This window comes from Sinocyclocheilus anshuiensis, unplaced genomic scaffold (assembly GCF_001515605.1).
Source record: "Sinocyclocheilus anshuiensis isolate Anshui unplaced genomic scaffold, SAMN03320099.WGS_v1.1 scaffold261, whole genome shotgun sequence".
Classification (NCBI taxonomy): domain Eukaryota; kingdom Metazoa; phylum Chordata; class Actinopteri; order Cypriniformes; family Cyprinidae; genus Sinocyclocheilus; species Sinocyclocheilus anshuiensis.
Genome location: NW_015536515.1, coordinates 1,099,083 through 1,124,796, shown reverse-complemented (window position 1 = coordinate 1,124,796; position 25,714 = coordinate 1,099,083). Strand labels below are relative to the sequence as shown.

The following is a 25,714-nucleotide window of genomic DNA, read 5'->3' as shown; positions in this document are numbered from 1 at the left end:
TATTAGTTTTTTTTTTTTTTTTAGCAGATTCAGTCTTTTAATAAAAATTATATTTTCTATATAAAGTGCAGCTGACATTGCAATGTTTTTATCTCTTAGACAATCAGAGAGGGTCTGCAGGAGAGGTTACAGGTCCTGTGCAATCTGGAGGAGAAATCTCAAGCGCTGGTCCAGTTTGTGTCGTCTGGCGAATCTGCACGAATCAAAGCCCGTCTGACACAGATTGGCAGATACTGGGAGGAGCTTAAGGAGAGTGTGGAACACCTGAATGGACAGTTGGAGGAAAGCTCCTCCCACCAGACGAAGTTCAGTGCCAACCTTCAACAGGTACGTGTGAACATGCTGTTTACTGCAGTCTTACTAAAGCCTTATGTTGTCTAACGTTGGCGTTACATTCTTTTAAAAGCTACAATCAGAGGTTGAAGATATCCAAAAGAAATTTGACAGCCCTGTCACCTCCTGCGTGTCTTCATCCGAGACCTACAAAACTCTACAGAGTCACATGGTATGATACCTGCATGAACATTTCTCATTTATGTGCACCAGTTCAGCCTGAATAATGGATTTGTTTGGTTTGCAGGATATGTTCCAGTCCCTGGAAAAGCTGAAGGCCACCCTGCTGTCCCTGTCTGCTGGCGCCCGCAGGCTCAGCGAGAGAGAGAAGGCCGAGAGAGCCGTGGCGGTCCTGCAGCAAAGTTATGAGCAGTGTTTAAAACAGGCCAAGGAAAAGCAGAGCCAAATGGAGAGCCTTATGTCACATTGGCAAAAGTATGTTTTGTTGTCTCTGTTGGAATCTAATGTATTTATCTCTCAAATTGTTATAAGAGATATTTAGTTAAATCTCTTGATTCATTTGTTTATTTCAGGTATGAAAAGGATTGGTCTGCCCTGCAGTCATGCCTGGAGAGATGTGAATCCATAACCAGCCCTGACTCTCAGTTCCTTCCGGTCGACAAACTAAAGCTGGATGGAGAACTGCTGGAACTGAAAGTAATAAATGAAATAAAGCGTGAAACAACATTCATAATGTATTTTACTTGCATAATGTGACATATTTCTAAGTGAAACAGAATATTTAGCTGGAAATAACGAATGACAGGCTTGGTTTTATCCATCGGGGTTTAACTGAATCGTGAAAAGTAGGCCTATAATAATGGTTAACGTTATCTCTTCATTTCAGAAGCAAAGCTGTTTCAAAACTATTTTGATGAAAAGTTAATGAGCTTTTTTTCTTTTGAAAATGGCATATATTGATGAAGATCAGGGATGTTTGATAATTTCGTATCGTTTCTTACACTTCTTTTAAAGCACCTACAGAGTGAACTTCAGTCTCTGCAGTCGGTTTACAACAGGCTGGTGGCCCAAACGCCAACTCTTTACACCACTGCATCAGATGAACGTGTGAAAACACTCAAAGAAGACCATGAACAGCTCGAGAAAAGATGGAAGTGTCAGACCGCAGCTATACCTCAAAGGTCAGTCATATTAAGAATAAGCAGCAATTGTTTAAAGAGGCCATCTTTAGGTTTCTTGCATCATAAATAGTTTAATCTTATTGCAAATAGTTTCATTATTGCATCATAATTTAGTTTTGGATGACTATTGTCCAACCTTTCCCTGACCCTGCTATTGTACTTTTGATACTCCTAGAAGTAAATGGCCTCTGTTATGATTAGCTTGTCATAAATCACGCTGTTGTTGAATGTGCTTATGTTTGTTTTCTACTTTTGTAGTTTAGATTTCATAAATGGTCTGGGTGGAGTGAGGGATGAACTTTGCATTTAAAAAATTGAGTATGTCTAACATAGTACCATATATTAACCTCTTCATCACAGAGTCCAAGTGCTTCAGGAGCACCTTTCTCAGGTGGAACAGTTTGAGCAAGCCCTGCAGAAGTTCCTCAAATGGGGAGAGTCTTTTCTCTCATCTTTACACTCGTTTTCTCATGTTGATATCACTGATCTTCAACCTTCCACTAGTGATATCAAGGTACGTTCCATTATGAGAGCCTCCATTCAGTATGTGGTTTGTAATTGGTATGTTGAAACTAAAAAGTGATAATTTAGAGAAATATTTTTGGATTCTCCTAAGTTTGTGTCACATTTCTGGAGAGAAAAGGATCATTCGTGAATAATGGCTGCTGAAAATTACAGGAATAAATGACTTTTGAAAATATATTCAAATAGAAAAGAGTTATTTTAAATTGTAATAATATTTCACAATATTACTGCTTTTATTTTCAAATAATTGCAGCCTTGATGAGCATAACTTCTTTCAAATCACAAAAAACTTACTAATCTCAAACTTTTGAAAGGTGGTGTGTGCATGTAAATACAGTTTTATGTAAATATTTTGAATGTCAATCCAATTTTTGAATCCAGTTATTTGGATATATGGAAAATGAATTGCATATGTGAATATTTGCTGAGAAAATTCAAAGGCATTAAATTATTGTGCCAAAGAAAATCATTGATTATATGAAACAACAAAAACGTTCATTGGCTTTAAAAACAATTATTTCACTGTTTTACTAGACTGTACTACATCTACCACTTTGAGGAGCTTGTTTTATTCTGTTGTTGCTTTTAAAAAAGGTTTTTAACCAAGTAAATGCAAATTTAGACTTCAGGTTTTTAGAATTTTTTTTTTACTTATCTTAAAACATCTTACTTAGTTTTATTTAGAATACTAAACCTGGCTCTTGCTATGAATATAGCCATAGAAGCTAGTATGGCATTAAATATTAAGTATATAAAATATGAGTAGAACAGGATATGTGTTATTTATGGCCAGGAAGAGAAATTTGCAGTTTTGCAATGCTGTATCATTTTATACTTTTTCCCACCAGGAGAGGAGAGATGATCTGCTGAAGCAAAGTCTCCTAAGACAAAGCCTTCAACAGCAGACTAAGACCTTGTGTGATGTTTGTGAGCCAGCTGAGGTCCAGCAGCTTCAGGGAAGGTGGGAGAGCTCCTTACAGCCGTACATGGAGGCCCATCAGCTGGTTGAACTACGAGGTGAGAGTCTGGAGAAGCTAGAGGCCTTCCTACACACCCACATTGTGGCGGCCGGCGTCCTTCAAGGCCTCAGACAGACCGTGGAGAGCGCTGGGAGTTGGGATAAAAGCCGAGTGGACGAGCTGCAGAAAGACCTCGAAGCTGTTGTTCCTGATATCAGTCGCCTTGAAACGCTCGCTGTGAATCTGGATAGCAGCCTCTGTAAGGCTCATCTCCACCTGATGAATGGAAAGGTGACTCGATCCTCGTGCCGCTCATTGGCCGACTCCTTAAGCGTGGAGCTGGACGCTGTGAGGAACCTTCTGGGCTCCAAACAAAGTGAAGCTGAGGCTCTCGGTGCTCTTTGGAGCTCGTTCAGACAGCGGAAAGAGCAGCTGCTCAAAACAGTGGAGGATATCGAGGAGAAGGCAGATAAACAGGGCCTGAAAGAGCCCAGTGTGCTTACTCTACAGCAGAGGTATGGATTACCCTGTTCAACAGGGTTGTTTGTAATTATCAGTTGGGCTGTGTTTATTGAATTTGTGGTGTGCGTAGGCTTCGGCTCTTTAATCAACTGGAAGATGAGCTCCAGTCCCACCAGCACGAGGAGCAGTGGCTCAGGGACAAAGGTCAACAGCTGGCCCACAGAGACGCTGAGCTGGGTGGAGAAGTACTGAGGGAAATCAACCTCCTTCAGACCACCTGGGAAGACACCAAGAAACTCATCGCTGAAAGGTAGGCTGGCAGGAACAGGCTCTTGTACTGTTTTTATGAAATCTTATTGCCACTTTGTAGAGAGATGATCAAAATCTATGTAGGTTTGTATTATAAGAAAGCATTCTTGTATATATTCATATTAGTGGTTCAACATTATGTTTTTTTTTTTTCATTTGGTCCCCTCAATCTTGGACATTAGATTCCATCCTAGGTGGTAGCACACAATTGTACTTTTTAGCCAAATTTAAAAAAAAAAAAATACTAATACTAATTAATTTAATTTTTAAAACAAAAAAACGTTCAATTTGCCATTTTTTGCCATATTTTTAGTTAATTGTTTAGTTTATTTTATTTTATTAAATTAATAAATACAACTTATAAATTGCCCTTTTAATCCTATTTTATTTTTTATATTTAAATTAATTTGCCATTTTAGCTCTATTTTTATGTTTAATTTAATTATTAATTTTTAATGCAAAATCATTTATAAATAATTAAAATAAAACAATAAATAAAACTTTAAAATCTAAGTGACTTCATGGTGATTTTGAATGATCCTTTTTTGGATTCATGTATTTATTCAATCATATAATTTAATAATTTTCAATCGTAATACATAAAAAAGTAAGTCTTTAGTGGCTACATTATAAGGCTGCGTGATTATGACAAAAATCCTAATGGTTGATTATTCCCTTGACATTGTAATTGCGATTATTAATTACAATTATCACAATTTACATTGAATGATGTTTTGAATAGCTTTATACCATTGTTTCAAGCAACTGCATGCCATATTTTTATATGAAAATAAACAAGCTGAAAACACTCTTCCTGAAAATTGCTTTTTGCTTTCCTATAGCATTAAGCCTCAAATGTCAACTATACATTGGTTTGGTTTCTTCTTTAAATAAAAAAGTAAAAATATGCATGGTATTGTAATGTTATACTAAAACTAAAATTAACCCTTAAGATAACATGTAGAAAGAAATAAAACATCTTAAGCACGCAGAATAATGTAAGTGGACCTTTTTCTTGTAATTAAGACTTTGAGCGATTATGTAATTGTGGCATCCGTAATTGTAATCTAAATGCTTAGAAATTCGATTAATTGTGCAGCCCTGCTACATGGTGACTTTGTGCTGCAAGAATAGTCTGATTTGATCAAATGTGGTAGGCAACTTGGTCTGAACCACTGCCTAAGGATATCAAAGTTTTATTTTACTTTCAAAATTTTAGTTATATAATGCAAAGGTTCAGCCCCGTTTTCAGTGTCTAACTGACATTGCTGCATGTTTTTGTCCAGGCAAGAGCAGAGCAGCGCTTTGGTAGAGCTCATGAAAGATTACCAGAGTCTGAAGGCTTCAATAAACACAATATTGGAGAGTGCTGATGCTATATCCGACATTAAAGCTGTCCTGAAAGACCAAGAGGACACAAGGAGATCCCTGTTGAAGGTAAAACCTGACAGTCTGTAGGCAGATTGTGAAATACCAGTTTAACAGAGTTACTAACTTCTATGATCTATGATAAACTTTAATGATCTTCCTTTCTGTAGCATGAAGCCGTTAAAGCAGAGATGGCCAGTAACCAGGATGTACTAGAGCGATTCTCCAGTAAAGGAAAGAAGCTTTTAAGTGAATTAAACAAGATCCCTGATTGCGACACCCAGATTGTGAAGACAGAAATAGATGCCACAGTGGACCAATGGCTAGATGTGAGTTTTATTGAGTCATCAATAAAAAAACTCATATAACAGAAACTAAGAGCCATTGTTCTTCATATCCACATAGGTGTCCGAAAAAATTGAGGACAATCTCGAAAGTCTCAAGAGGAGCTCTGCTCTGTGGGTGGAAATCTACGATATCAGTGGAGAAATCGAAAGCTGGTCCAACAGCTCGGTCATGGATCTTACAGATGGACTCAATAACTTCAACGATAGCCAGAAATCTGCAAACAAACTCTCTGAAGTCAAGGCATGTTCCGAGCTGTGTTATTAAACACGTTCATAAAACCAGAGCAACAGTTGTGTAATATTTGTATTCCTTTTTCTGTCTAGGTGGATGTTAGCCTGAAAGAAAAGAAGATTGATGCTTTACAAGAGAAAGTTTCAGAGCTGAAACGACTCTGCGGTGGCCAAGATGCTCCTGCTAAACTGCAGGTAAAACTGATCTCCATTTGTTCTCCAGCTCATTGGTTTTGATAATTGGTTTCATCAGCTCTACGCCATCTTCCAGGTCATGGAGACGGACCTCAGAAGGAAAATTAGTAACATTGAAGAGTTATGTGATCAAGCCAAGGGCAACCTCCAAGATTTCTGCTCTCAGAAGAAGCAGCTGGAAGATTTTCTCAGCCAGATGTCTGAGTGGTTGAAGAATGTAGAGAGATCTTTGGTGGATTCGCCATGTGGAACAGCTCCTGAAGAAATCTGCAGAGTGAAGGTACAGAAAGTGTGATTTCTTCCATTTTGAAGGAGACATATTTAGATTTACATGCATTTATGCATTTAGCAGACGCTTTTATCCAATGCGACTTACAACAGAAGAGCATAAGCAGTTGGTCATAGAGCCAACGATATTTACAGTACTGTATACTGTAGCTAGATTAGAATCCTGAAGACTGAAAATTGAAAGTTGTAATGGTCTCAGCAGTTCGGGTGGATGTTGGTAGCTCATTCCACCAGAGAGGAACAGAGAAAGTGAAGGTTTTGGAAAACGACTTCATGCCTCATTGTAAAGAAACGAGTGAATTGAGGCATATCGCAATTAGCCAATCATAACAGAGGACATTTACTGTACATATAGAAGTTTTAAAAGCTCTAGAGATCAGAGAGAGGGTGAAAAATGGTCGGATAACACTCAATTATGACTGTTTTGATACAAGAAACCTTGACTAACATTACTAATGGACTTTAAAGGGAAAAAAATAAAACATTTTCTATGCACACAATTCGTAGGAAATCCAAAAGGAGCTTCAGAACCAGCAGACGAGCATTGACTCAGCCCGGGAAAGCCTGAACACGCTTTGCAGAAAATACCCATCCGAGGAACTTGCCGGTCTAGGTTCCTCTCTGACCGACCTCATCAAGAAATATGAAACGGTCAATCAGCTCTGTGTTAAGAAGCTTGGCTCCATGCAGCATGGCCTCCAGCAGCACTTCAATGGTGAGAATCACTGTATTCCTGATTAAACAATGATCTTCCCTACTGATCCAAGGACAGACATTGTGGAAAGATTGTTTACTTACTGTCTCCGCTTTGTCTTCTCTTCTCAGATCTTGTCAAGGAGTTTCATACATGGCTCTCTGGACAGAAAGACATTGTGAGAGAATGTGCCGATCATTCTGGTGACATGAGCGTGGTGGAACGCAAACTGCAGAAATTGAAGGTACTTCATTATGATAAAATATACCAAGCATCCGTTAAAATGTCTTAAAATGACACTTGATGTTTGTGACTGGTTAGAAAAAAAAGGAAGTTAATTGAAAGTAACAGGAATACCAGTAATAATGTCAAAATGTGAATGTGAAATTTTTTTTTGTCTATAGTACAAACGATGTCAGACATGTTATGCACGTGTAACTTTTGAGACTTAAACTCGTTGTAATACAGGGAGCTCTGGAGCGGGTGGATGATGGAGACACCCGTCTAACACTGGTGTGCACTGAGGGTGAGAAGCTTCTTCTTCACCTTCCCAAAGCCAGCGCTGGCCAAGTCCAGCAGAACCTCTCTTCCATCCAGCAGGACTGGGACAGTTACGTGGAGCAGTGTAAACAGAACCAGCAGAACCTGGAAGAGAGCGCCAGTCTGCTCAGCGGGTGAGAACTTAACAGCAGCTTCACACTGCGGCTCGCTGGGTTAAATATTAGAGCGGCAGATTGTTTGAAATAACTCCTGGGGATAAACGGCTTTGCTGTGGAAGAGAGAACCTGCACTCGGCTCTCAAGTTGGCAGGGGGTTATATGCCACCAAATGCTCTGAATTGAAATCTGTGCTGTCTTTCTAGTTTTGAGAGCCGTCTGCAGAGGTTGACCCGCTGGCTGGAGCGCATGGATGTGAGGATGAGCACAGAGCTGCCTGAGGGGAGACACGGTGATCATGAGCGAGTAACGCTGGAGCGCGTGGAAGAATTCCAACATGAAGTGCTTAAAGAGAGGTTAGAAAATGTTAAACTGATAAATATCAATCTTTTGTCCTCTCTGTGTGGCCCCAGTGTGTAAATAAACAGCCCACTGTTTTTATGCACCAGCAAAACATAATTTTTTTTAACTTTGTGTAAAATATATTCTAAAATATCCTAAATAATCTCCTCCCCCACAAAAAAAAATAAAAAAAATATATTGAATTAAATACATTTTGTAATTTTGGAAATTCTATTTATAAATAATTTATAAACAATGTTTCATTATTAATGCATGTATATTGCATTATATTTATGAATAATTTAAAAGAAATAAATAATGTGTTATTATTAATGCATGTATTTTACATAATATTTTTAATATTCCTTATGCAAAATATGTGTATTTCATTTTTTACTGTGGGGTTTTTAATTGCAGTAGTGCTTGCAAGGCAGCATGTTCTTCAAATTCCTCATACTACAAATATTACTTCTCACACTTTTCTGCAATTAAATAAGCACAAACTCAAATGCTTTGTCAATCGTTATTATATTATATATTGATAATATTGCTATTAATATGACTAATAATACACATAAACATTATTTTTTGGGAAATGTGACCTGGACATGTTTTTGTGAGATTCATACATATATACAGATCTACTATTGACAATTTTAAAGCATTCTCTCACAGTATTTTGTATAATGTTTTCATATAATATGCAAGAAATTGTAGTAAATTAAAATACATGCATAAAATAAAAAAAATGTAAAAATCCAATCTTCTATCCTGCAGGGACTCGTTTGAGAGTCTGTGTCAGGAAGCTCAGTCCCTGAGTGAGGGGGGTCACGGAAGCGGGGCGGAGCTCAGGGTGTCTGCGCAGCTGCAGTTGCAGCATCAGGCGCTTCTCAAGGCGGCGAGGGAGAGACTGCGCATATGTCAGCTCAGCCTGCAGGAGCAGCAGAACTTTGAGGAGACGCTGCAGAGCACCTGGGGATGGCTCAGTGGCGTACAGGAACGACTCAATTCACTCAACAGCACCAGCGGGAATAGAGAGACCCTGGAGAAGAGACTGGGGCTGGTTCAGGTTAGAAAATACAGTCATGCCATCCAGATGAATATAATATAATATAATATTATAATATAATATAATATAATATAATATAATATAATATAATACCAAGCCTAATTGTAATTTATTTTATTTTTTTTTTACAATGTTTAAATTTTATTTTATTTTGAGATTACCAGTTTTGTCAATTAATATGGCATACATTTTATTACACTTGACCTCAAACTTTTTGTCGATCATTGCTATTGTCATATATTTAAGATATTATATATTATTATATTATTGATATGAATATGTCTTTTATTTTATTTTTATTTTATTAAACCTGTACTCAAACTTTTTGTCGATTATCATTATTATAACATAGATGTAAGATATTATATGTTATTATATTATTGATAAAACTTTTATTTGATTTGATTTTGAGATTACCAGTCTTGTCAGTTATGACATATGCCATATATACATATATGTTATTAAACCTGAACTCTTTGTCTGTAATCATTATTATATTATTTATTAATGATAATATGTTATTGATATACTGTAAATATCATAGCCAGGCCATTTTTTAATTTTGAGATTACTAGTCTTGTTAATTAATAATGCACACATTTCTTATGATTTTTCGTGCAACTTTATTATAAAATTATGTATGAGCATTGATATTTTGATGCTATTGTTTCAGGACATTTTGTTGATGAAGGGTGAAGGGGAGGTGAAGCTCAACATGACCGTAGGGAAGGGAGAACAGGTGCTGAAGAACTGCAGTAGGGATAAACAGGAAGTTATCCGCTCTCAGCTCAAGAGTCTGAAGGATTCCTGGGCCAATATCCTCATGACCGCCATGAGCTGCCACAGGTGAGTTCCTGACTCCTCTTAACAAGCCTCATGGTAACTTGGCACAATGCTATAAGAATCATTTGTGTGTGATGCAGTCGTCTGGAGTGGACCGTGGCTCAGTGGGGCAGTTTCCTGGAGAGTAAAGCTCAGCTGCAGCAGTGGATGGAGATGGTGGAGCAGGAGGCAGGAGCGGCTCTGCCGCAGCAGCCCGGGCTGAAAGAGAAGGCCTCGTTGCTGGAGCGCCTACGGGCCATTCAGGCCGATGTGGAGGTCCATTCGTCAGCGCTGACCCGCCTGAATGAGAAAGCCACAGAGTTGTATGAGAAGACAGGAGACCAAGCATTCGCAGAGGGACCGAAATCTGAGTTCAACACCCAGTTTACCAACATCACAGCTGTCATTAAGGTAAAAATGTCATTTTAATTTAAATATAGAAGCCAAACCACTTCCTGTAAGTCACTCGGGGTAACAGTGTCTGCTGAACAGCTTCAAAACAGCATGAAACAGATTTGACATCCATAAGTATTTTATTTTGAAATTACTATTCTTACATATTTTATTAAACCTGAACGTTTTGTTGATAATCATTATTATATTATCATATTATTGATATAAATTTAAGACCAAGGCCTTTATTTTATTTTATTTTATCACCCAGTTTAGCAAGCTCACAGCTTGAATACACAATCCAATCCAAAGCACTTCCTGTAAATCACTCTGGATAATAGTGTCTGATGAATATGTTAAAAACAACTTAAAACAAATATAATATCCATAATGTGACATACTTCTGAAAAGAATAAAATTTAATGGAAAATAATATAGGATGAGCATTAATTTCATGCACTAAGATTTTATTGGATTGAGAAAAGTAAACGTAAAGTAAAAAAAAAAAAGAAATGAATTGATTTCTTGGTTACATTAGTTAATAAAAAAGTTAATAATTAAGTTTTAATGAAATATTATTAAAAAAATCTTTATAATAATAATAATGTGCATTGATGAATCATTAACAGAATTTTTTTAATACATTTTTTTTTATTAAATAGAGTCAATTTTCTGAGTTTCAACATTTCTGATGTTTTGTGTAATCTCCTATTCTGCAGAATAAGGTACAGCAGACGGAGGAGATCGTCAAGGAGCATAAGCAGTACATGGAGTCAGTGCGTGAGCTGAATGACTGGCTCACATCAGCTAAAGAAGAGCTTCAGCGCTGGTCAGACATGTCTGGAGACGCTGCTTCTGTTCAGAGGAAACTCTCTAAAGTCAGGGTACGTTTATCTGTGTTAAGCTATACTGTGTTCTGATATCTTGTTGTGCACACAATAAGACCAGAAACATTTATTTAGGAAGTAAACCGAGTCAATTTTGACTTTAAAGCTTTGTCATTCCATTTTAGGGGCTGTTAGACTCCAGGAAACAAGGGCATGAGCGTCTGACCCGTGTGCAGAGCTGTGGTGCCGCCACACGCGACCACACATCCACGGTGGGCTGTGAGGTCCTGGAGAGGGAGGAGGCCGGGCTGCTCTCGGCCTGGGAACAGTGGGAGCGCGGAGCTAAACACATGTGCTCTGGTCTGGAGGGCGTTCTGGCTCAGATGGCCAGCTCGGAGCAGGAGTTCAACAGCCTAGCTGCGCAGCTAGAGCAGGACCTGCAGGAGTTCAGTGGCAAGCTGCAGGAGTGGCGCATCAAACTGCAGCAGGTGGAAGAAATGAGCTCCGGTGAAGAGGCTGTGCAGGGATGGCAGATAGCGAAGGTAAAGCCTACAGAGCAAAATAATAAATAATAATAAAAGATTTCTGTCCTTTTAAAGTTATTGTACTTAATGATTTTATGACTCAGGACGCCCTGGAAGCACTGCTAAACATTGAGCCCATGTCTGACAATTTGAAGTGTCTGCTGAATGACTTGTGCCGGTTCTCCAGAGATCTGGGCGCTCAGTCTGAGAGAGTGTCTGCCCTCATTAAAGAATACAACAGGTAGGAGAGCTCAAGACCGACTCTTCCAGGTTTTACTGTAAGTTTTAGTTTTAGCAGAACATCTGAGTACACAGAGAGACTAGTGTTATTGTTAACTAAAAGTATTACAAATAATTTTCACTAATTAAAATAAAGCTGAAATAAAATGTAATGTAAACATTAGATCAAAAACTTGAAATAATAATAAAAAAAGAAATGTTACCTTAACGGAAATAAACTTTTTAGCAATAATTTTTATTTTTAAGAAAAAGTTTGTTGAAATACTAAAATTACTGAAACTAAAACTGAAATAAAAAGAAATGAAAGCTAAAAAAGTAATAAAAATGACAAAATTTCTAAAACTGTTAAAAAAAACATTCAAATAAAAATTGAAAATAAAAATAAAAGCTAATTAAATATAAATAATTAATACAATAATTGTATATAAATAATAATAAAAAAAATAAATAAATAAAACACAGACTGGCCGAGAATCACCTAGTCAAGTCAAGTCAAGTCAAGACACCTTTATTTATATAGCACAGATTGTGTCAAATCAGCTTTACAGTGTCAAACAGGAAAATAATTTGTCAATAATGCAAGAGGACAATAACAAACAGTCAATTTTTCAGTTAAAGCCAGTTCATTGATGATTCAGTGATGTCATCATCCAGTTCAGCTCTCTTCTGTGCAATCAAGCCAACAATATTGCCAGAAATTAAGTGTCCCCAACGAAGCAAGCCAAAGGCGACAAAGAACCTAAACTCCATCGGTGACAGAAATGGAGAAAAAAACCTTGGGAGAAACCAGGCTCAGTTCCCATGATATCATTGTTCAGATGCCTTCATTTGCATCCATAGTTCACAACATCTCTCTTCCTCCCTCTAGCCTTAGTCTCCAGGCATCTCGGGAGTGTCAGGGAAAGGAGAAGCTCCTGGAGCAGCGCTTCCGTGCCGCTTTTCGAGACTTCCAGCAGTGGCTGGTCAATGCGAAAATCAGTACGGCCAAATGTTTCGATGTGCCTCAGAACCTGGCTGAAGCATCGTCCAGCCTGCAGAAGATCCAGGTAACATCTTATTGATTTACTATTATTTTCCACTCAATTCAGTTACGATTCTGAGGTAGGTTCTTATTATTGCAGGAGTTTCTGAGTGACCGCGAGCAAGGCCACGGCAAACTGAACACAGTGGCAGCCAGCGGAGAGCTACTGATGAGCATCGCTCCCAAAGACAGAGTAGAGTCCATCAGAGCTAAAAGCAACACAGCCAGAGAAGACTGGAAATCACTCATGACCAATCTGCATCAGAGAGAAACCGCTTTACAGGTGATGGTCATTTGATCATAAATTCACACACATCTGTTTATCTGTTAACATCTGGTGAATCCGAGACTCTTTTGATCTGGGCCTGTAATACAATAACAGCTCCCTGCAACATCCTAAGGGGGGAATGGTTAGAATGGTTAGTCGTGGCCTAATGGTTAGAGAGTCGGACTCGTAACCCAAAGGTTGCAAGTTCGAGTCTCAGGTCCGGCAGGAATTGTAGGTGGGGGGAGTGAATGTACAGCGCTCTCTTCCACCTTCAATACCACGACTGAGGTGCCCTTGAGCAAGGCACCGAACCCCCAACTGCTCCCCGGGCGCCGTAGCGTAAATGGCTGCCCACTGCTCCGGGTGTGTGTTCACAGTGTGTGTGTGCACTTAGGATGGGTTAAACGTTTCTGTATGGGTAACCATACTTGGCCACATGTCACGTCATTTTAAAAATCTAGTTACATTTAATATTCATGTTATTCGATATTTCTTGAAAGGTTAGAACATTACTTGCAATCTCAAGCTGTACTTGAGTAAATAATTTATATCATAGACCTCAGTAGGCCAAAACACATCTGATCTAGCTAATTAGTCATTCTCTCTTTAAATGTACCGTCATTGATTATTTTCTTCCAGAATCTTCAGGCTCAGATGCGGGACTTTGAAACGAGCGTGGAGCCGCTCCAGGACTGGCTGAATGAAACCGAGGAGGCCGTTCAGGAGAGCAGCAGTCGGCTGCATGATCTCACAGCCAAGAAACAGGAGCTGCACAGGTTACAGGTGCAGTACAGCGTAATCAAAACCACCTCTATTCACAGCCATTAGCATAACAGCCATTCACAAGCATCATTCTTTATGGCTTTATGGCATTGCTGCTGTATGTGTTGGACATTACAGTTTTTTTTGTTGTCAGTATTGTCCGTATTGTTTTAAATCAATTGTGATACTGATTTGTGCACAGTAAAACCAGGGATGTGTATTATAAAAGTAAGTAGGGTCAAATTGTGTTTCATGTTGACTTTAATGTCAAAATGTATGTAGAAAATGATCAGTACATGTGATCGAATGAATGAGACGGCTGCATTCATGTCATGCTTTAATCTTGCATTTCTGTCATACTCATAATCACATCGCTTGTCCCCAGTCTTAACATCTGTCCTGTTCATGTGCTGCCATGTTGCTTTATTAATCATCTGCTAACACAGGACTGTGTGCGATGCTGCTCTGTGCTAATGTGCCTGTGCTTTCACAGTCTCTGCTAGAGGAATTAGCCTCTAAGGAGTCTCAGCTGCACAGGTTGAGGGAGAAGGCCCAGCAGCTGTGGGACGGACACACGGCCGGAAAGGGCTTTGTGCACCGTGTCTCGCAGCTCTCAGCTCAGTACCTAGCTTTAAGCAACCTGACCAAGGTAACGTCCCGTCTGTCTGCCCGCTAGCTACCTTGTTCCTAGTGCTGCAGAGGTCAACAAACTATACAGTATGTGCACATAGGGCTGTGTCAGAAACCTGGCAAATGCTCTTATTAGGCAGAAAATGAAAGTTGAATGTCATCAAAATATACAAATATTTATTATATGTAAATATTTATTTGTTGATTTAATTTTAATTTTTATATTTGTGAATATTTTATTTCAGTTTATTTTTTATTTAATTATTTATTTTAATATATAAATAGATTATTTTTTGTAGTGTTTTGTCACCAAAAGGTGTCTGATGGAGCAGTAAATTCAATTATAAATTATTTTAAATGAGTATTTATTTATTTTAAATATTTTATTTAAATAGTTTTATTTTTCATTTATTTACATTTTTATTTATTTTCCTTTTTATTTGTTTATTTTTTATTGATTTTGGTCCATTTCTGATATAATTTCAACAAAGAAAGAAGCATCATGGTCATTAAGTGTCTGCTTGGTAAATCATTAGACATGATATTGTTATATCTCCAACAATTTTCTATAAGATGTACTTTCTTATGAATGCTCTTTGTTAAGTCATTGACTAACTGGTCAAGGAAGCATGTAGTTCCCTTTGGTTTCAGACTCAGTCCACATGTTTCTATTCAGGGTGGAGGACACTTTTCACCTGGAAACTTTATACGGAGTAATTAAACTTATGCACAGTAGAGAAATGTCAAAAAGTATTGTTTTTGATGTTACATTCACATTGTATTTAAGTTTACTTCTAATTTTTTCCCCCAAGTACGCATTTTTGACAGAAATTACGTATTTAGGGCATTAAGTTGGCATTTTTACTGCCTATTTACTAATAAGCAAAAAAATCATATGGATTAGTCATCCAGATTTGATAAATATACAGTACAAGATGATTCGAAAAGCTCTCAGCTACTATCCTTTTAACACAATTACTGTTTCTATTAAGATGCTTCCCTTACCGAATGATTAATTACTAAACTGTATGTTATGATTATGTACTGAATCCGCAGTTACTGTCTCGAGTCACTTTATCTCAAAGAAGTGATCATTCATCTGATTATGTTGTGCTTGTCCAATAGGAAAAAGCCTCTAGAATCGACCGCATCGTGTCCGAGCACCAGCTGTTCTCGCAGGGCCTGAAAGAGCTGCAGAATTGGGTGGCTGATACCAGTCACATGCTGCAAACCTACTGCACTCCCACCGCAGACAAGAACGTTCTGGACAGCAGAATGATCAAACTCGAGGTGAGGAACACATATATGTCATCATAAATAACCATATTTATTTCCCACATACTACTTTTAGTCTTCAGTAGTAAACTAGTACTTCATTCTGAACATTTCAGCTAAAGTATTTGACTTTGCATTTAATTTCATGGCCCTTAGCATGTAGTTAACATGTAATGAGTGGTCTGACATTCATGCATCCATGCTCCCCAGGCTTTACTGACGGCACGTCAAGAGAAGGAGATACAGCTGAAAATGCTGGTGACGAGAGGAGAGTCGGTCCAGAGGAACACCTCCGCTGAGGGTGTACCGCTGGTACGCCAACAAATCGAGGACCTCAAGGACTCATGGGATGGGCTGCTGTCGGCATCTATTCAATGCAAGAGGTCAATATGGTCTTATTAATATCAGTGCAAAGACCTAATGTGAAATACATCTGGCCTGGAGAAGACCATAATTAAATGTACTTTGTTGGAAGTCAAAATAAGTATTGACACTAAGGAGTGACTTGCGTACGTGCTCATACTGGTAATCTTCATTCTCTGTTCACTCGTATTTTTGAAAAGGTCCTGTTGACACATGATCTTTTACTGGTAATTTACCAGTAAAGACTGTACGTGTGAAAGGGGCTATTGTTTTCTGCTCTATATTTGAAATATTTTTTAAATAAAAAACTATTTTATAAAAATGTATATATATATATTAAATTTAATTACATATATTTATTTCTATTTATTAATATATTTATATGAAAATATATTTAAATATTTGTATGAAAACATATATGAATATTTCTTAGTTAAATAAATAGTTTACTAATTACAGAAGCTTAATCTCATGATTATTTTCTCCTGAAACTGGGCATATACGAACCAGAAGATCAGATTTATATTCATTATTCAAATAAATGATCATTGCAAAAACAGCTTTCTAGAGTTAAAAACAAAAGACTCAAAACAGCAGAACTAGCCCTATACAGCCAACTCTAGAATCCCATACAGCTGAAAAGTGGGATCTTGGCTGAAGTTGAATTTGCTCACTGTATTAAAGAGTGTTGTGATTGTGTTCGAACAGCCAACTGGAGGGCGCTCTGTCACAGTGGACCAGTTACCAGGAAGACGTGCATCAGTTTGTGAGCTGGATGGAGACGGTGGAAGAGACTTTAAACTCTGCAGACAAACAGTGCTCTGAGATGAGAGACAAAACCACCAACCTGGGCAAAGCCAAAGTACTGTGTTATTGTCAATACTTGAGTAATTGCATTCTAGAAGTTGTCAGTCCTGACATACTGTACAAACATTCTCCTCATTTTAGTTGCTCCTAGAGGATGTTTTAAGTCACAACAGCATCCTTGATGTCGTATCCGTGAAGGGATCCAACATGGCAGAGCACTATGTCACCCAGCTAGAGATTCAGGACTTACAAGAGCGCTACAATATTGTCAAAGATAAGGCCCAGGTATAATGCACTGCTCTCATTGGTCACCATATAGAATATGCAGAATATTTGTGTTAAATGGACTCAAATTTTTCTGCCACAGTGTGCAGTTGCCAAAGCGGAGGAGCTGGTGTCGGCCCATCAGGAGTACCAGCGCACCCTGCATGAGTTTAAAGACTGGCTGGAGCAACAACAGGAGAGACTGAGCTGCAGCTACACACAGCTGGAGGGAGACGTCGAGACTCTAGAGGACACGCTACGCAAACTACAGGTCAGAGGACATCTTGAAGTAGTTATTGTGGCACATTATTTGTTCATCTTTACTAATGCATTTTATATTTATTTGTATATAATGTCTAAGTAAAGTAGAATATGTATATTCAGATATGAATATTTATGACAATATATGAATCAGCTTGACTGTTTATGACTGTTTGAAATGACATTAAATAATGATTTGTTATAATATATTTTTTATTAAGATTTAGCAGTAAATATTAATAATAATGTATGCACTGATATAGATTTTGGTTAATTCGAATAGCCAGTTATTTATGTTATTATTATAATGTCTGACATTATAAATTATATTATTTAATTATTTTTCTGTTGCTTTCAAAAACATGTTCATAATAAATATGTAAATATATTAATATTTATATATAATATGTAAATACCTGGCATCAAAACATTATAATATATGCTAGAAAGATGCATAATTGTTTAATATGTTTGTGACCAGACATAGAAAAAGAGAATACTGCTTTTTTATTAAGTTAGATTGTTTTAATATATTAATAATAATAATAATAATAACGTTACTAAATAATTTTAATTATATATTTAAATGTTATTATATAATTTGTAAATAATTATATTTAAGTCATCAAGTTTGCTGAGGACCCTTGATTTAGAGTCACTTATTTAAAGAAATACCAATATTGGCAAATACCAATGTGATCGCAAATATACTGTGCATCCATATTCATAATGGTAGTTTTTGTAATTATGTGCTGAATAGTTTGATTCTTTGGCATTTCAATATAAATATGCATTAGAGAAATATCTCTAATATCCATCTCCAGGAGCTTCAGGTGCATTGCACAGAGGGTCAAGCCCTGCTCAACACACTGCTGGTGACCCGAGAGCAGGTGATTCCGTGGGGCGTCCCGCAGTTAGAGGACCGATGCCTGGAGATGGTCCAGCAGGAGTGGGGCTCGTATCAGGTCCGGCTGGGTGAGACCAGATCTCAGCTCAACAGCGCTCTGGCCAAACTCCGGCAGATAGAGCAGAAGTTCCAGCGGTTGGATAACTGGCTCAAAGGGATGGAGACTAAAGGAGAGTTACGCTCCGGCCGCCGCTCTGACAGAGCAACAAAAGAGGCACAGCTACAGCTCCTGAAGGTTAGGACAGGAACCACACACTGTAGGATTTACTTTGAAACCATTTTCAATTACAGTACAAATGGTTTGTAGATTTCACAAATATTTAGAAACGGCACTTAACACATTGAATTAAATGTGAAATTTTAAAGCAGAATAACTGAAATAGCATTTTCTCGTGTCTTTGTTTTATTTGCAACTTCAAAAAAAAAAAGTTTTTACAGTGTAGTTACCATAGATCTGGGTTGGACCCCGAAGGTTATAGGTTTAAACTCAATATATTGTGATTCATGAACCTACAGTGGCTCCAAGTGAGCTGTTCCTGTAGAACGTATGTTTGGATGGAGTCTGATATATTGTTGTGATGTCTCTTCAGGGTTGGCATGAGGAGGTGCTGGCTTATCAGGAGGAGATAGAGGGTCTCAGTGTTCTGGCCCAACAAGTTTTAGAAGAAACGCCCATCAGCAGCAGAGTCAGCACTAGAGCTACACAACTCACGTCACGCTATCATGCCCTGCTGCTACACCTGCTGGTACACTTTAAACACACACATCTAAATCAGGACATACCATAAACTATTGTATTTATTATTATATTATATTATATTATATTATATTATATTATATTATATTATATTATATTTATTATATTAATTATATTATATTATATCAGAAGAGTTGCAATGATAAATTTTACTATTAATTTTATACTGTATGTGTTTGCAGGACACTATTAAGCAGCTGAAGGAGGAAGTTTCCTGCATTGAAGAATCCCAGAGTGTCTTTAGCACCTTCTCTGATTGGTTGAGCACAGCAGAAAAGAACTTCAGCATTGTGACCACCACCACCATTGATGTGGTCGATCGCGTTGCCATGGAGAAGAAAATGAAAAAACTAGAGGTATGAAAAATATAATAGGTAAGATCTTTGGTTATTAAGCCAAAGAAGCTTCATACTTTATCGTGCACAAGTTTATACTACAATTCAAAAGTCTGAGGTCAGATTTTTTTGTTTTTTTTTTGGAAAAAATTAATACTTTTAGGTCCCACTTTATATTAAGTTGCCTTAACTAATATGTATTTACATTTAAATTAATAATTTGGCACAATGCACTTATTGTGTACATACATGTTTTTACATTATACTTATATTTTAAAAATACCTGCATGTAATTACATCTGTATTTAATTTCTGTAATTACATTTATAATTACACTGTTGACCCATCCCTTACACCTTAACCCACCCTTAAACCTACCCATACCACCAAACCTGTCCCTAACCTTACCCGTATCCCACCTCAATAGCAGCAAAAGTGTTTTGCAATACAATATGAACACAATAAGTACATTGTACTTATTTTTTGATGTAAGTACATAGTAGTTAAGGCCACTTAATATAAAGTGGGACCAAGATTTCAAATACATGCTGTTGTTTTGGACTTTCTAATCCTGGAATTTTTACGGTTTCCACATAAATATTGATAAGCACAACTGCTTTCAGCATTGATAATAATAAGAAATATTTATTGAGCACCAAATCAGCATATTAGAATGATTTCTGAAGGATCATGTGCATAAGAAACTTTTTATTTAATGTCTCAGGCTCTGCAGGGCGACATGGAGCTGGGTCACACCTTCCTGAAGACCATGTATATTATATTATATTATATTATATTATATTATATTATATTATATTTATTATATTAATTATATTATATTATATCAGAAGAGTTGCAATGATAAATTTTACTATTAATTTTATACTGTATGTGTTTGCAGGACACTATTAAGCAGCTGAAGGAGGAAGTTTCCTGCATTGAAGAATCCCAGAGTGTCTTTAGCACCTTCTCTGATTGGTTGAGCACAGCAGAAAAGAACTTCAGCATTGTGACCACCACCACCATTGATGTGGTCGATCGCGTTGCCATGGAGAAGAAAATGAAAAAACTAGAGGTATGAAAAATATAATAGGTAAGATCTTTGGTTATTAAGCCAAAGAAGCTTCATACTTTATCGTGCACAAGTTTATACTACAATTCAAAAGTCTGAGGTCAGATTTTTTTGTTTTTTTTTTGGAAAAAATTAATACTTTTAGGTCCCACTTTATATTAAGTTGCCTTAACTAATATGTATTTACATTTAAATTAATAATTTGGCACAATGCACTTATTGTGTACATACATGTTTTTACATTATACTTATATTTTAAAAATACCTGCATGTAATTACATCTGTATTTAATTTCTGTAATTACATTTATAATTACACTGTTGACCCATCCCTTACACCTTAACCCACCCTTAAACCTACCCATACCACCAAACCTGTCCCTAACCTTACCCGTATCCCACCTCAATAGCAGCAAAAGTGTTTTGCAATACAATATGAACACAATAAGTACATTGTACTTATTTTTTGATGTAAGTACATAGTAGTTAAGGCCACTTAATATAAAGTGGGACCAAGATTTCAAATACATGCTGTTGTTTTGGACTTTCTAATCCTGGAATTTTTACGGTTTCCACATAAATATTGATAAGCACAACTGCTTTCAGCATTGATAATAATAAGAAATATTTATTGAGCACCAAATCAGCATATTAGAATGATTTCTGAAGGATCATGTGCATAAGAAACTTTTTATTTAATGTCTCAGGCTCTGCAGGGCGACATGGAGCTGGGTCACACCTTCCTGAAGACCATGCGTGAAAAGACGGATCGTGCCATGACGTTCCTGGAGGAACCTGAGGCAGAGCAGCTCAAGGAAGAAGTCGACACCCGACTCTGCCAGCTGGAGACATTGATCAGAGCTCTGCGGTCAGAGCTCAGTGCCACAGAGAAATCCATACAGCTCTCCAAAGACTTCCTGGACAAATACAAGACTCAAACACAATGGCTTACAGAGACAAAATCACTGCTGGCGTCTCCAGTGGAGCCAAAAGCTGAACTTTACCAAAAAAAGGCCCAGCTAGCCAAATATAAGGTGAGGAAAACACTTATGTTTTTGGTGAGAAATGAAGATACATGCACTGAATTAGTTATGAGGGTGACAAATACAACCATCTTCAGAGAGTCATGTAAACCCTTTATGCATCCTTTGCATAATGCATCCTTTGTCCCCTTCTAGACAATCCAGCAGACCATCCAGTCCCATGAGTCAGCAGTCAAATCGGTTATAGAGAAGGGAGATGCACTTCTTAAAACAATCCGTGACCCGTCTATCAGTGAAAACATCAGCAAGCTGAAAGCCGACTATCAAGAATTATGCAATGATGCCAAGGTACTGTCAGGCAGACCCTTTAAAAATGAATGTCTCTGCTACATTGATTCCATGCATTATTGCTGGTCTAATATTTTTCTGTTGTAGGTCCACGTTCAGAGTTTGACCGAGAGCGTGAGAGAACATGAAGTCTATAACAGTGAGCTACAAGAAGTAGAGAAATGGCTGTTACAGATGTCTAGCAGGCTGGTCACTTCTGACTCAATGCAAAGTGGCAATCTAGAGACAGCCACACAACAACTAGCCAGACACAAGGTGTGTGCACTGTTATTATAGCTATTAATTATATGATCCAATATCCCATGAACAATAGCTTTACAGTAACTTACAAGCAATAAAATTACTAAAAATCCATGCAGCATTTATAAACATTTTCATAGTCTGTTTCTTACTACATACTTCGTTTCATTACTGTTTCTTCTCAGGCAATAATGGAGGAAATAGCTGGTTTTGAGGAGCGTTTGACCAGCCTGAAGGACAAAGGCGATCTCCTCACCAGTAGCTGCACGGAGCAAGTCCAGGCCAAGATCAGTCAGCAGATCCAGGCACACCAGCAGGGAACCAGAGACAGTTATTCGGCTATTTGCAGCACAGCTCAGCGTGTGAGCACTCCTGCTAATAAAGGATCTCATTAGTAGAAACCATCTTATCGTTTCAGTCTAATAATTAACATTTGGCTCATCAGGTGTATCAGAGTCTTGACCGTGAGCTCCAGAAGCACGTCAGCCATCAGGACACACTGCAGCAGTGTCAGACGTGGCTGTCCACCGTTAAAGAGGAGATCCAGCTGCAGGCGCAAACTCCCTATGGCCTACAAGAGGCTCTGAAACAGGTAGATGTCACAGAGCTGCAGATTGATATTACGCTAATACAAACCAGCTTGAAAGTTGTCTACACAACTTAAATATATTTACTTACATTTTGACTACTTATCCATAGGTGAAGCACTTTAGAGCCCTACAGGAGCAGGCCAGTACGTATCTGGACCTGGTTTGTTCAGTGTGTGATTTATCTGATGAGCCTGTCAGAACCACAGCTGCCAAAATACAGCAAACCAAAACGATGGTGAGTTTGATTACGCAGACTCAACTAACACTGCTGTGGGATATGAAATTAATCCAGTTAATTGTAATATAATTGATATCGTCAATTCTACAGATTGAGGAGAGGATGACCACTTCTCAAGGGCTGTCGGATAGCTGGAGGGAGATTAAAGAGCAAAAACAGGAACTCGCAACACTTTTCCAAGATATGGAACAGCAATTGCAAAGTCTGTCCAGGAGACCTGCCGAGTTGGAGCCCAAGATTGCTCAAAACATGCTCGATCAAGCCAAAGTAAATTAATTTTCAAATAAAAAATCTTAAATATGATTTATTCATATACATGAATGTATATATTTTTGTTTATTTAAAGACAACATAGAATGACATTCACATACATTTAACTTCTATTATTTAATGTACTTTGGGTCAAACAAAATTTCAGTTGGAAATAATGTAGGATGGGACTTGATTTCGTTTTTTTTATTGAATTATGAAAAGTAGGCTATGATTTTATTGGTTTATATTATTTTTCACCTGCCCTGGCATTGATTACGTCAGCAGGAAGGGAAACATTTTTTTTAGATTGTGGAGATTTATTTGATATATTTGATGATAGATTATGAAAACACACATTTTTATTTTTAGAATAGCGTGCACCGATGAATTGTTCACAATAAGACCAGGGAGATGTATTTATAACATAAAAGAGTCATTTTTCATTTCTAATGTTATCTCTTTTTATACATTTGGCTTATCCTCTGTGCTCATGTTGCCTGTAGGAATTTGGCGAGCAGCTTCAAAGCAGACAAAGCACTCTGACTAAGATGACAGAGCTTGTGAGTAAGCTGACAGAAGGGCAGGAGTCTCCTGAGCATACAGAGATTGGACGACTGAGCCATGCATGGCTGGAACTATGCCATCAGGCCAACAAACTGCAGGCTCAGAGAGAGGAAGATCTGCAGAGGACTAAAGAGTATCATGACTGCATCAGTGCCATGGAAGCCCTCTTTGAACAGGTGTCCAAGGAATGGGATAACCTGGCCAGGTAAAACTGTTATTCAGGATTTAGTGTAAATGTATTCATATGTCACTTTTAATTAGTGCTACATTGGAAGTGTAATTTGAGACTTCTGAGAGTTACATTATTATTTTATGATCTTGTAGAACTGATGCTGAGAGTTCATCTGATCATTTGGAGGCTCTTCAGAAACTCTCGGTTGTTCTTAAAGAAAAGAAAAGCACACTTGAGGACCTCAAAGAGCAGAAGCAAAAAGTAATGTACCACTTAAACCTGGATGATAAAGAGTTGGTGAAGGAGCAGATTGGCCACTTTGAGCAGCGATGGGCCCATCTGGAGAGTCTCATAGAGAGGAAGATCCAAGACTCCATTGTGACCCTTGAAGACATGGGCCAAGTTGAGGCCCGTTTGAGGGAAGCTTGCGAATGGGCTGAGGAGCAACAGCCTGCCCTATCTGAAGCCATGAAGATGAGTCCTCCACCTGAACTAGCTCAGAGTTTCCTTTTCGACCATCTAAGCATATGCAGTGAGCTGGAAGCCAAGCAGCTTCTGTTGTCCCAGGCCATGAGCGATGCAGATAGGGTTTTAGCACATCTGGGGCTAAACGAAAAGCAAAGACTGCAGCAGCTCATCTCAGAAACTCAAGCAGAGGTAGAGTCCTTGAGCGTCAAAGTTGCTCAACGAAGGAAACACCTGAGCAAAGCCTTTACAGAGAGAACCCAGTTCCTTTTGGCTGTGAATCAAGCTATCACCTGGGTCCAGCAGAATGAAAAGAAAGCACAAGCGGAGGAGTACATGGCCCTTCTTCCTGATGACCTATCTAAGCAGGTGAGGACTTGCAGGAACATTCAGAGCAGCTTGAGAGCCTATCAGAGTGAGCTGACCTCCCTGTGGTCCCAAGGTAGGGATCTGATGAAAGACGCTGCTGAAGAAGAGAAATCAGAGATGCTCAACAAGCTCCAAGAGCTGCAGAATATCTTCGAAGTTGCCCTACAGAAGTGTAGCCAGAGGCTTCAGGAGCTGGAAAAAGTATTGGTGACCAGGAAGTACTTCAAGGTAGATCTCGAAAAGATATGCCAGTGGTTGAAGCAAGCTGATATTGTGACCTTCCCAGAGATAAACCTCATGAATGGAGATGCAGAATTAATTTCGCAGCTTACAAAATACCAACAAATATTGGATCAAGCCATGGAGTATGAAAACCTCCTTCTAACTGTGCAAAGAACAGGTCAAGAAATACTTCCCACTCTGAATGAAGTGGACCATTGCTACTTAGATGAGAAATTGATTGCTCTTCCACAACAGTACAATAATATTTTGGGACTAGCCAAGGAGAAACAAGAGAAAATACAACAAGCCATTCTTGCCAGACAGGAATATGCCTCCTTTATTGATGTGACCCACAAAGCGCTTAAAGAACTTGAGGAACAATTCCACAACTTGGGGACGCAGTCTGTCGGCCTTAAGACTGAGGAGGTTGTCAGTCTTCAGGCTGATTATAAAGCTCTCCTGGAGGAGCTGACTAATCTTGGACAAGCCGTCAGTGAGCTTAACCAGAAGAAAGAGGGATTTCGTAGCACCGGCCAACCTTGGAGACCTGAAGAAATGGCCCAACTGGTTAGTCTTTACAACGGTCTGAAAAGATTGATTGAGCAGAGGGTAGAACATCTTGACGACACACTGGAATCTTTCGAGGACCATCAAGCCATGGCTATGCAGGTGGATTCAGAGCTGAAGGCCACCAAAGAGCAACTGGTGAAAGTCAATGCAGAGACACAGTCAGCTGAGGAGAGATTGAAAAATTATCATGCCCTGGCTGCTAGTCTTCAAGGTGCCAGCTCTCACCTCACTCGACTCATGGAGCAGATGGATAA

The 25,714-nt window shown here is 38.2% G+C and overlaps 1 protein-coding gene across 1 annotated transcript in view; it reads left to right on the top strand.

Moving 5' to 3' along the window:
* The window catches only part of syne1b (spectrin repeat containing, nuclear envelope 1b), a 110,774-nt gene that overhangs the window by 36,291 nt on the left and 48,769 nt on the right, over positions 1 to 25,714 (top strand). The window contains exons 34-77 of the mRNA XM_016491883.1: positions 100 to 327; positions 407 to 505; positions 581 to 768; positions 867 to 990; positions 1,309 to 1,475; positions 1,836 to 1,989; positions 2,849 to 3,474; positions 3,552 to 3,731; positions 5,017 to 5,167; positions 5,269 to 5,427; positions 5,504 to 5,686; positions 5,770 to 5,871; positions 5,948 to 6,151; positions 6,667 to 6,874; positions 6,985 to 7,097; positions 7,322 to 7,527; positions 7,716 to 7,865; positions 8,629 to 8,920; positions 9,594 to 9,766; positions 9,844 to 10,153; positions 10,855 to 11,019; positions 11,148 to 11,504; positions 11,591 to 11,727; positions 12,595 to 12,772; positions 12,848 to 13,030; positions 13,655 to 13,798; positions 14,271 to 14,426; positions 15,533 to 15,697; positions 15,893 to 16,065; positions 16,754 to 16,907; positions 16,994 to 17,137; positions 17,220 to 17,387; positions 18,202 to 18,519; positions 18,875 to 19,030; positions 19,224 to 19,397; positions 21,155 to 21,481; positions 21,626 to 21,778; positions 21,866 to 22,033; positions 22,204 to 22,380; positions 22,464 to 22,610; positions 22,718 to 22,843; positions 22,937 to 23,113; positions 23,602 to 23,867; positions 23,987 to 25,706. Of these exons, the coding sequence (XP_016347369.1) occupies positions 100 to 327; positions 407 to 505; positions 581 to 768; positions 867 to 990; positions 1,309 to 1,475; positions 1,836 to 1,989; positions 2,849 to 3,474; positions 3,552 to 3,731; positions 5,017 to 5,167; positions 5,269 to 5,427; positions 5,504 to 5,686; positions 5,770 to 5,871; positions 5,948 to 6,151; positions 6,667 to 6,874; positions 6,985 to 7,097; positions 7,322 to 7,527; positions 7,716 to 7,865; positions 8,629 to 8,920; positions 9,594 to 9,766; positions 9,844 to 10,153; positions 10,855 to 11,019; positions 11,148 to 11,504; positions 11,591 to 11,727; positions 12,595 to 12,772; positions 12,848 to 13,030; positions 13,655 to 13,798; positions 14,271 to 14,426; positions 15,533 to 15,697; positions 15,893 to 16,065; positions 16,754 to 16,907; positions 16,994 to 17,137; positions 17,220 to 17,387; positions 18,202 to 18,519; positions 18,875 to 19,030; positions 19,224 to 19,397; positions 21,155 to 21,481; positions 21,626 to 21,778; positions 21,866 to 22,033; positions 22,204 to 22,380; positions 22,464 to 22,610; positions 22,718 to 22,843; positions 22,937 to 23,113; positions 23,602 to 23,867; positions 23,987 to 25,706 (10,050 nt within the window). The remainder of the gene's footprint in view (positions 1 to 99; positions 328 to 406; positions 506 to 580; positions 769 to 866; positions 991 to 1,308; positions 1,476 to 1,835; positions 1,990 to 2,848; positions 3,475 to 3,551; positions 3,732 to 5,016; positions 5,168 to 5,268; positions 5,428 to 5,503; positions 5,687 to 5,769; positions 5,872 to 5,947; positions 6,152 to 6,666; positions 6,875 to 6,984; positions 7,098 to 7,321; positions 7,528 to 7,715; positions 7,866 to 8,628; positions 8,921 to 9,593; positions 9,767 to 9,843; positions 10,154 to 10,854; positions 11,020 to 11,147; positions 11,505 to 11,590; positions 11,728 to 12,594; positions 12,773 to 12,847; positions 13,031 to 13,654; positions 13,799 to 14,270; positions 14,427 to 15,532; positions 15,698 to 15,892; positions 16,066 to 16,753; positions 16,908 to 16,993; positions 17,138 to 17,219; positions 17,388 to 18,201; positions 18,520 to 18,874; positions 19,031 to 19,223; positions 19,398 to 21,154; positions 21,482 to 21,625; positions 21,779 to 21,865; positions 22,034 to 22,203; positions 22,381 to 22,463; positions 22,611 to 22,717; positions 22,844 to 22,936; positions 23,114 to 23,601; positions 23,868 to 23,986; positions 25,707 to 25,714) is intronic.